The sequence below is a fragment of the Rhea americana genome, unplaced genomic scaffold (assembly GCF_003343005.1).
Source record: "Rhea americana isolate MKP2758 unplaced genomic scaffold, rheAme1 scaffold_36, whole genome shotgun sequence".
Taxonomy (NCBI): domain Eukaryota; kingdom Metazoa; phylum Chordata; class Aves; order Rheiformes; family Rheidae; genus Rhea; species Rhea americana.
Window position 1 is genome coordinate 889647 of NW_028186490.1, and position 11029 is coordinate 900675.

Genomic DNA, 11029 nt, shown 5'->3' on the forward strand with positions numbered 1-11029 from the left:
CCGCGCTGCCCTCCCCGCAGGGACCGTGGACAAGCACTCGGTGGAGGTCACCAACTGCTTCTCCGTCCCGCACAACGAGTCCGAGGATGAGGTACGGGGCGGCGGGGCGGGCCTGGCCCCGTGGCCGCGGCGGTGCCCTTGCTCCTGCCTGAGCTGCCGCCGATGGCAGCGGCGGGGCTTTTCCCGGCGTTGTCCCGCGCTAGGGTTCCAGTATTCTTGCAGCACTGGCTGTTCTGTCGCGTTTTTCAGGTGGCAGTCGACATGGAATTTGCCAAAAACATGTACGAGCTGCACAAGAAGGTGTCTCCTAGTGAGCTCATCTTGGGCTGGTGAGTTCTCCTTGGGCAAGAACATGCAAGCAGTTGTGTTGGTCTGTTAAACTGCTCGAAATCCACACTTCTTGTTGTCACAAGCTTGCAACAGTAAGAGTCTGCAGCTCCGTTATATAGTCAGCTGTAAAACTGCTGTAATTCTTAATAGGAAGAAATAATATGAGAGACTTGCAGCATTTATTTTTGTTTAGATCTAGAAGAGGTATTGCAGGAGAGTGGTAAGAGAATGCTTGCGTGGATTTGTTAGATCTGTGTAGTCACCTGTAGTATAACCTGTGCCACGGAAGATAACTGGTTAGAAGGAAGGGAGAACACAAGAATAGTTTCAAGTACTTAAGACCTCAGGAGGAATTTGTGAATTCAGCTTGAGCAAGGAGAAGTTCTCTGCTGAGAAAAGGTGGAAATACTTGTGTTTGGGATGCCAAGCAAGAATCAGTAGGGTGTTACAGGGACAGAATCTCTGTCTGGGCCTCTAGGTGTGTGGATGGGGTAGATCATTTCATTGGTCTGTCCATGTCTTCCCTGATCCTGGAAAACAGCATAGGTCTATTCCTATGGAGCAAAATTCTGCAAGTGCAGCGCTCAGTTTCTTGAACAATTTTTAATGGCACGGTGAGGTGCTGTAGTAATGAGTTTTCCCATGCATATAGGAGGCTAATTGCAGAGCAGCTAAAGGATCTAGCTTAACAAGTCCTGTCTCCAGCACTGAGGTGTTTTATTTGTGGAAGATCTACTTGGTTGCTTATTTCCAGAATCAGTTAGCATGCTTTGATTTACACTGAAACAAGGAGCTGGTCCAGAGAGTAGTGAGAGATGTTTGAATCTTGGGTATCTGACAGCAACTGTACTGATCCTGTGTGGCTAGTGCTAAAATGTTGGCCCTATGCAAGTTCCAGGTATGCCTGTGGTCAGACTGTGGTTCCTACAGTTCTGGAACAGCTGGCCATAAAGCTGCAATTTACTTGGTTGAAGCACTGTATTTAGTATGCTTCTGCAGCTCAGTATTTAGGATACAAACTTGTTAAATGTGCACAGTAAGAAACTTTGGGCACCTGAGTGTGTTGGAGGAGTGGCTCTTTACGCTTGTGTTTCTGAAGGTATGCAACGGGTCATGATATCACTGAGCACTCGGTCCTGATCCACGAGTATTACAGCCGGGAAGCGCACAATCCAATCCACCTCACTGTGGACACAAGTCTCCAGAATGGACGCATGAGCATTAAAGCTTATGTCAGGTATTTTGAGAAGCTGTATTTTCGGGAAGGGTGTATTTGGATTACTAAGAGGGACCACATCAGGATAACGAGAAGTGCAATAAGCTACAATGTCCCACTGAATAACGTGCAATAGCTAAAACTAGAGTTGTGAGCTGGGATCATGGTTTTCTTCCCACTGGAATGTCTTGACTATTGTACACAAGCTGAAAGACCTAACCTTTTGTTAACTGGTCCTTCATTGGAGGAGGAGAGGGGAATTGTCACTTAACTCATCTTAAGAGTGTTTTGAACATTTTTTTGACGTTTCACGGGATTTGTATAGCTAGCATTAATGTTACCAACTTCCCTCTTGTTGTCTGAATGTTAGACTTTCTTCACAGAACTTTATTGCTGGGCATTTTAGTTACGCAATTCAAAGAATTGGTGTGATTTAAAATATAATCAGAATGGCATCTTCTTGATCAGTCTTTCTGGCCCTTATCTTCTTCAATTTTTATTCATTGGTAATGGAGGTTAAATACTCAGAAATGCAACTATTCCACCTTGCTATTTTTCCTCGTACTGAGTGAAGATCTCTCCTCTTTCCCGGATAGAGTCCTGGCCTTTATTTGTAGCAAAAATCATATTGCTTCCTGACAACATGTCTCCAAAACAAGAAGCTGTTCCACGACACCTTACATACTGAAAGCATAACTGAACTTCAGATAGAAATGATAGATCATAGAAATAACACAGGTGTTGAGTGCTTTGTACTTGAATTGTTATTTTTATTTTTGTTCCTTAAGTGATTTCTTGAAGACCATAGAGTATTTCAGGGTAGTGCTCTTTTACAAGCAAAAAGTGACTAGACAATACTTAACTCTTCATGTGCTCACACTGACAAATGTCAGGCTAGTTAATAATATGCCCATGCGGGTTTCCTGTCCTCAGTTGTCCTTCCTTTAATATGTCAATGTGAAAACTTGTTTCTTTTTTTTTCTAGTGCTCCAATGGGGGTCCCTGGCAAAACTATGGGTGTGATGTTCACTCCTCTAACAGTGAAGTACGTTTACTATGATACAGAGCGGATAGGAGGTGAATGTTTTCTTCCTATTGTGGTCCTAACCAGAATTGCTGGTGCTTGTTTTCTAGTGGGTTGGGAGGAATAGAGGGGTCTGCAGTTCTAGGTTTTATGGGGCTGAGGGTTGCTCATATTCATGGACACAGATGTTCCTACTTGTTCTACTGCCCAAAATAGCAAAGACCCCCCCCCCTTTTTTTTTCCCATGTTGTCTGTCATTAAAGTTGTTCATGCAAAAGTCATGTCACTGTCACACAAGATGGTGAAGATCAATGAAGGTGGAGCAATGTTTTGGGTGTATAGTGTTTATGTCTTGAGCATGCAAAATGATTGCAGAACAGTCAGATTATAGTAGCAAATCAGTCTGGAAAAGAGAAGTGATCAAGTTAATGAGATGTGAGCTAACAAGATAATGTTAGGAAATGAAAATGCCAAGTAACTGCAGAACTTGGGAGGGGGAAGCAGAGGCTGAGGGCTCCCTTCACAGGAATGGCAGATGTATCATGTTTCAGAAAGTTACTATTTTTCTCCTTGGTTTTAAGATGTTGGTGATCTTTAATATTTGGAGATCACAGGTACTTAATCTGAGTTTGCACCACAGTTAATAGGTGATAAATACAAATCAGGGCACTAATGACTTAATATTGTAGTTCTCTGAATGTTGCTTTTAACTTCAGAGATTGGTATAAAGAAAAGGGATTAGATAACTCTCTGTGTAGGAGTGTAAGTCTGGCAGCAATGGGGGAGAAATGCAAGCTTAAGATACTTAATGCTAGTGTTATAACTAGAATTGCTGCTGCCTCTTAGAAGTAGACTAGATTTCTTATAAATTGTAGCAGCATGTTTACTGTGTGATTTTTTTATTATTATTACTTTTGTAGAGGACATTGCTTTGAGTTTCCTTCAGTGTTCCCCAAATTCATTTGGGGAGATGCTGATGACTAACAGATGTGAATTACACAGTGTGATTTTTTAATTTCATTATGCTATGAAGATAACATTTCTGCTTGGTGGATGTGGAACAAAAAGATTCAGCAGATCTAGCAGGGGACAAATCTACTGCTCTCCTTTCTGATGTTTGTAGCACTATAGAAATTCTTTTTATCCTGGTAATGTTGCCGTGCTACTGGGAATAGTGATTAGACTTGATGAAGTTGATGTTATCCTCAAAAAAAAATCTCCAGAGAGCAATTAAGTGTTTAAGCTGTTTTCTGTGGCAGTCATTTTTTTCACTGATGCTTCTTTTGCTTTCAGTGGATCTTATCATGAAGACCTGTTTTAGCCCTAATCGAGTGATTGGCTTGTCCAGTGACTTGCAACAGGTGGGGTCAGCCTCAGCCAGGATTCAGGATACGTTGGCCATGGTACTGCAGTATGCGGAGGATGTACTGGTAAGGCCAACTTTTCATGAACCAGCAGATAAGTTTGTTGGAAGTTTGTGTTATTTTGTTTTTCTTTTTGTATATTCTCCTTCTGTGCTATAGTTCTGAGTTTGTGGCATGTCTTTTGCTCATGGTGTAGTGGCTTTTTTTTTTCCCTCTTGTACCTAGTCTGGCAAAGTGGCTGCTGACAACACTGTTGGTCGATTCTTGATGGATCTTATTAATCAGGTGCCAAAGATTTCACCAGAGGACTTTGAGACAATGTTGAACAGCAATATCAATGTAAGTTTGTTTTATTTCTTTCAGTGTACTGCCAGCAATTGTGAATGTTTATCTTGTAGACCCAAGTTTGTCTATGGTCAAAACAAATTATTTTTTCATATCAATATGTTAATAGCAAATACAGCCTTTTCTCCAGTTTTGATATTTAAAAACTGAATGTGAATAAAGGAACTTACCATAATAATCTTGCAAACAACTGAAGGTGAGAGAGTGAGTCTTAAAATACTTAAGAATTGGGCAAGTAATCTGAAAGCTAGTATTCATTCTTTTAATGCAGTATGGATTTGAAGGATAATTGCTGACTTGTCAGCTCTTATTTACCTGAGTTCTTCTGTCTCTTATTTACCTGAGTTCTTCTGTCTCATGGAACAGTCTAATTAAGTAACACTTAAGTCATGATCAAGATTTCAGTGCTATCTTGTTCCCCTAACAGATTTTTACAAAGCTAAGTTTCTGAACCTGTTGTTCACCCACAGTCTAGAAGACTGGAAGTAATTTTTAATTTTGCTTTCCCTTGGTCAAAGTCCCTTTGACTTCCCTGGTTAACATGGATGAACTCAGAGTTAAATTTTCACAAGCAATGTTACAAGTTCTGGGAATACGAAAACCTCTTCCTTCTAGAGAAGCATTCCTCAGGGCAGGATCTTCAGGACTGATGACAGTTCCTTTAGCTGTTTGCAGATTGCTTTAAAGGTATTAGAAATTCACATCTCCCTGATAGGCTTTGTTCTTACTAATATTTCTAATCACCTTTTTCCCTGCCCTCCCCCCCATCTCTCTCTCTCTTTCTCTCTCAGGACCTACTGATGGTTACCTACCTGGCAAACCTTACACAGTCACAGATTGCTCTCAATGAAAAACTTCTGAGTTTATAAAGAACCTTCTGCCATTGTATACTTCAAAGAACCTGAAGAAGGAGTAGATACTCTTCTGTGGTGGTGTTAAAAATTTTGCTGGACCGTAATTTAATTACCTAGATGACTTGATTTACATCTTTGTTTCCGTTTCCCAGAAAGTCCCTAACATGGTTTAGGAAATGAATGGGAATTGCCTAACATTTATTTGAGCCCAGTATTTTAAAATGGAGTAACTGAATTCTTTTTTTTTTCTCCCAAGTTTATCTACTTGTATAACAAAATACAGTTTTACTGTAAGAATGTATTTGAAATAAATGTTCCATTCTATTGGTCAGAATGCCTTCTGTCCAGTGATATCTCATATTTATTGTATACTGAATGCCCTTTTGACAGGGGGAAATATGGTTTCAGGAGAAAAATGTTATGAGAAAAAATGGATGCAAGGTAACTCAGACTTCTTGACATTTCTTCTTCCTCCAGCTTTAAAGCACAATCCAAGTATGGCTTCTTATCCTGAACATAATAAACTTTTCAGGAGGGACTGCAGAGTTGCTGCTGTGGCTTTATTAGTGGTGCTGTGTACCTTCTTTAGCAACAAGGTAGTGAAGGAGTATGAGACAGATAAGTTTAAATGGTGGTATTGTTGCTATGCAAATCTGATCCTTTGGACAAGGAAATAAAGAATAATGGAATTGAGGCCCTCAGAGTAGGGGTTTAGGGAGTTAACTAGTAATTGAGTTGATGGCTGAAAAGGATTTGTGGCTGAGCAAAGACTTGCTACTGGAGTTTCCATTTTTGCAAAAGCAAAGCACAGCAAAGCTTATACCTCATTCAATTTTTGAGGTTAAAAGTTGAGAGTCATCAACTGAGAATCTTCTGAATCATGATCTTTTGCTGCTGAATTTATATGAACTGATATTCACCAGACAAAAATCCAAGAGCAGCATACAGGTGTTACAAATTGCAAATTCTGTGGGTCACAGTAAAAACCTGAGATTGTTCCCTGTTTGCTGCTCCATATCTGATTTTAAAAAAGGCTTTTTATTCACTTAAAAATGAATAAAAAGACTTTAGGAATGGTTCTTCCAATCTGGGGTCTTCTCCAAGGTATCTGCTGTTAAATCCTAATTTTAGTGAAAAGGAAGGAATCTCTCTTAGGAGGAGGTGCTAGAGGATAGGCAGGATGCCAGAGTCAGGTTTCTTATGACTGCTGTGAAGTATTTAGGATTGATGTTGCACAGAAAAATTCTAGTAGGGAAAGAAAGCACAATATCCTTTCCCTGACCTCTTCCCTTTGCAGTTACTCTTCACACTCCCTGTTAGCAGCACTGATAGAATGTCTGTAAGAAGAAACAACATATTCAACCTGTACAGTGTTTAAAAACAATGCTATTTAATAAGATGCAATGCACAAAATAGGAAGTTCTCAGATCAATTCATGATTGTTGATATAGAAGAAGTATGGTGGAATTTGCCAGACCTTACAGGTACCTGAAGCTTAATGTTGATACATCACAAGGAACTGAAGTGTCTTCCCAACTAGTAAGACTGTACTGCAAAGCAGAGGTGTCAGAAGAGCCCACAATTTACAGGTTCAACTGTATGCTAGATAGCATAGTGACAAGCACATGGAATTGAAGTACAGTGGAGGCAAAAAAGCTGACCTTTTCCAAACTCTGTCTGATGCCATCAATTCGAACGTCTGTTACTGGGTAAACTATGCTGTGAACCTTACTTTGACTCTAGAATTATGAACATTTTATTACAAATTTCAGGGACTGCTCTTGTGAAGGATGCTACTGCCAGCATAATTGTAAGCTCTAGGCTGCATCATTATTACTTAGGCTGAGGAAAAAGGCATTGCCTTCTCTGGAGTTTGCAAATCTAGAGAGGAAATTCTAAAGGTGTTCTGTTTGAATTGTTCTACTTTATGGAATTTCCTATCTAAAACCTCAGAGTCGCATAGAAAATCTGGCAGGAAAAGCTCATGAGTCAAAAAGTGTCACTAAGGATTTCAGGCCTTAATTTGCTATTATTTATAAATCATAGACTTCCTAGATTTATTATGAGGCTTTTTTTTTTCCATTTAGGATATGCTGCTCCAAATAGTTTTGACAAAGTCTAGCCTTGTCTGTCTTAAATCATTCTTTAAATAGTCAAGATATTTCTCTGGGTATGCTGCTATAGTTACCATATATTATATTTACTCATAATAGTGCCTTCAATAATATAATAAAAAACCTGTCTATCCTCTATAACATGTTCAGCCTTTTCCTTAGATGTCTTCTACAGATGCTGCTTTTCTCTTGATCCCTCAATATTCAGTTTATTTCTATTAGTTCTCTAAACAATATTTACTGGACATTAATGTATAATGTGTTTATTTTTAGTAATAAGTAGAAAAGCATTTTTTCTAATAAATAACAGGCTTTAAACTACCTTACTTATGGCTCTGCTGCTACCACTTAGCACTTAAGTATTTAATTGCTCAAAAGATGAGCTCTTTTTTGTAGTCTTGCGCCATCAGAGCCATTACTTTGACATGGGGTTTTTCTCCTTGAGACAATCTTCTCATGCAGATACCTAGCAATATTCAGAACAAAATTCACTGTTATAATTGATATGGTTGTTCCCTCTGGGTATATTGTGTGCTTGGAAAAGTTGGAGGAATGTATAAAATGGGTTCTAACTTGCTGTCTTTAACTGTTTTTCTCAGATACGTAATTTAAGTCAGCCTCAACAGAGAAAGAGAGCTTCAGTGAAGCATCTCCTGGCAGTACAAAAAAATAACGAAAGCTTGTGTGAACTGTCTCTTCAGTGAGCATGATAACCTCTGACAATTTGCAGTTTAATTAGGATGCAGATAGTGTGATTTGTTCTGATGTCTTCCTAGTGCAGGAAGACTGTGCTCATTTACATCTTTGAGCAAGTCCATGTGAAGTGCACAAGCACATAGAGGTACTCGTGTTTGTATTTTTTACCAAAATTAATACTTACAGGGTAAACTGTGTTAATAAGAATGACTTACTAAAATAGCAGGAGGGAGGTGGTAATGCTCCAGTATTCAATGATCAAGGTTTGGGTAGTAGGAACAACATAGAAACAATGGAAATTGCAGAGAAATAATGAGAACTGCAGGTGGTGATTAACTCCTGCGGGCTCTGCTGTGCTGTAAGTCTTGCAGCTGGCATTTACATGATTTTTCATGAGAAGATGCTAGTGGATAGGCAGGATGCCAGAGTCAAGTTTCTTACAACTGCTGTAAGGTACTTAGGACTGATGTTACACTGATCATTTCTAGTGCTGACTTTCACTGTAAGATAAGAATAAAAGGTAAAGGGAGTCCATGCAGACTACTGTGCTGTTGTTACTGGTCAGGCTAAAAGTGACTGAAATTTGACATTCTAAATGCATGACTGAAGAAAATTCATGTTTATACATGTTCTTCTGGTGTTCCTATATTTGGTGCATTTAACAGACACCATGCTGATGCTCTTTTCTCTGATTCCCTATATCCACTGTTCTTTACCTTAGAAGGGAGCTCCTAAATCACAATTTCTGTTCTTTTCTGTCTTGGACAGCCATATCTTGAATTGTTTTAAATATACCTACATGCATTTCTGAGATTCTTTATACTTTTGAATCCTTTCTCCTCCTTTGTCCTTACTGAAGTTCTTGCTTCCTGCTCTTCTGGTATTTATGCATGATCTGTTATAGGTAGCCATCATACTGCAGCCTTCATTTTGCTAGATTAACATGCTAAACTTACCTCCTCTCTTTTGATGCCCTGTGTATGCTTTTATCACTTAGCAGCCTGCTTTAAACTTAAATTCAATCTTTCTTGAACTTTAGCTGATAAACACCATATCCATATCAGTGTATAAAGCAGTGGCTAGAAAAATATTAATACTTTTCTTTTGTTTCCTTGCTTGTCTCTTGGTTTCTGTTATTGAGTGTGACTGAATACCCCAATCTGTCAAATCTCTCTCCACAGCTGCTGTTTGCAGTTCAGCTCCAATTTGCAGTGGAAATTATTACTTTAAATGCATGACTTGGCATTATGACACTTTTTAATTGAAAAATCTAGTGTTATCATCCTCATTTTTCTCCTTGTTTGCATTATTCTGAGTATCAGCAATATCTCACAGTTTTGTCAGTAGATATCATTAGCTTATTCCTAACTTGGTATGGTACTCACTTAAGAAAAAAATTTGGAACTGATCCCAAACCAACTTTGCAGAATTCTACACATTCCCTTTTCAACATGGCCTTTGTTCTTATTTACGAGTTCTTCATCCTTGTTCATGCTAATTCCTGTCTTCTCTGGTTCAACAAACTTAACTAATTATTGGTTCTCATCAAGTCCTCTGTGAAAGCCCAAATAATTTATACTGAGTTCCTCATTTAGAATGCACATTGTGCAAAAGTGAACCAGTATATCCAGTGACTTGTCTTCGATAAGATGTATGTTTGGCTTAAGCCTTCTAAAGTGGAGAAAAGATTAATTGTTCTACATTGTTGAAAATGCCTTTATTTATTTTTATTTTTATTTTGTTTACTATTTGCAGTTCGATAGCTATAACAAAAAAAAAGTCCTTGCTGCCAGAATTAGTTCCATTTGCTGATTATTTCAATATGCTAGGATGAAGGTCACTAAGTTTGCCTTGTTTGTTAAGTCATTTAAGTTTCTTTTTATTATACTTATGTCTGATACAAAGAGGAAGAAGTGTTTTGATAAATGGTTTGAAAACTGTTGGACATGCTGCTGTTTTCAGGAATATAGCACAACCACCTGCTCTTTTTTCCTTGCCTGCTTTGAAGAAGGGTGCAGCTTTTATTTTTAGTGTGGTTCCACCCAACAGAACCAAAAGACCCAGGCTGCAACTTACATTTAAGATCTGTCCAGAACGTTGATATTCGGACTACAGCGGGTGGAGTCCTAACATGATTCACTGGGTAGTGACTCTCACTTGAGCAGTTCACCAAACACATGGCTCTTCCTGAAGTGATCAGAACTTGCTTTACTCCCTGTTCACATGGAAGGTTAACTCAACAGCTAACTTTGACTATCCACATTTTAATGACTGCAGTCACAAGGCAGTGTGGCAGGGAAACTTTTTTTTAGTACATAGTTTAGACTTGGATCACTGCAGTATCCTGTTGGTTTGTTGTACTTTGACTTGTAGTTCAAGGATGAACAGATTCTGTTGCTTATTGCAAAGTATGCTTTTTAGCTGCACTGACTGAAATATAACATCAAAAGTAATGCTTTGTATTATTCAGTTGTGAAGTAATATTCTCTATACAAAGCATAGGGAAGTATCAGTGCATTGTTATCTATGTCACCAACAGTAAAGTTACTCAGGAAAAAAAAAGTTTGTTTTTGTTCTGCTATTCATAGCACTCAGTCAGTATGGTTATGTATCTGAGAGAAAAATCCCTGCAGGCTGGAATTCTGTCCAATATCATATGTCTTAGGATATGCCAAAAGAGAGGATCAAGAGTATTTGTCTGTCAGTTTTACCAAATTTTTAAATTTTTTAATAGTGGAAAGTTGTCTTGATTCTGCATGGGGTTTAAGCAGGTTTCCTAAAGGTGTTAGTTCTAGGTATTGTAACAAGCCAAGGGATTTCCTAGAATACATGGAGTGAAGTTAGGCAACCACAGTGGTTCTGTTCCATGCTGTAAAAATAAGTCATTCTGGGATTCTTGTTGACATATAAGCATGCCGTGCATTTAATATAGATGTAGATTCCTTAAATTATTATATTTAATTGCTTTCTCTTGCTCTTTTCCCACTTGTTTGTGGAAACAGATTTTTCCTTTCCTGAATAATTCAAATCTAAGCCATCTGCTAAATCAAACATGAAGAATTGTGTATTTTATAAATGTTTTTGGT

The 11029-nt window shown here is 38.5% G+C and overlaps 1 protein-coding gene across 1 annotated transcript; it reads left to right on the top strand.

Moving 5' to 3' along the window:
• Positions 1–7: 7 nt before the first annotated feature.
• EIF3F (eukaryotic translation initiation factor 3 subunit F) lies at positions 8–5467 on the top strand. The gene is made up of 7 exons (XM_085312236.1): positions 8–91; positions 250–329; positions 1430–1567; positions 2532–2623; positions 3864–4000; positions 4160–4273; positions 5071–5467. The coding sequence occupies exons 2-7, from the start codon at positions 262–264 to the stop codon at positions 5146–5148; spliced, it is 627 nt and encodes a 208-aa protein (XP_085168362.1). The 5' UTR covers positions 8–91; positions 250–261; the 3' UTR covers positions 5149–5467.
• The last annotated feature ends 5562 nt before the right edge of the window (positions 5468–11029 follow it).

Excerpts from the sequence above, each read along its gene's own strand:
- EIF3F (XM_085312236.1), top strand. The coding sequence starts at position 262 with ATGGAATTTGCCAAAAACATGTACGAGCTGCACAAGAAGGTGTCTCCT. Across the intron at positions 2,624-3,863 it reads TGATACAGAGCGGATAGGAG|TGGATCTTATCATGAAGACC; the intron begins GTGAATGTTTTC and ends TTTTGCTTTCAG. Across the intron at positions 4,274-5,070 it reads TGTTGAACAGCAATATCAAT|GACCTACTGATGGTTACCTA; the intron begins GTAAGTTTGTTT and ends TTTCTCTCTCAG.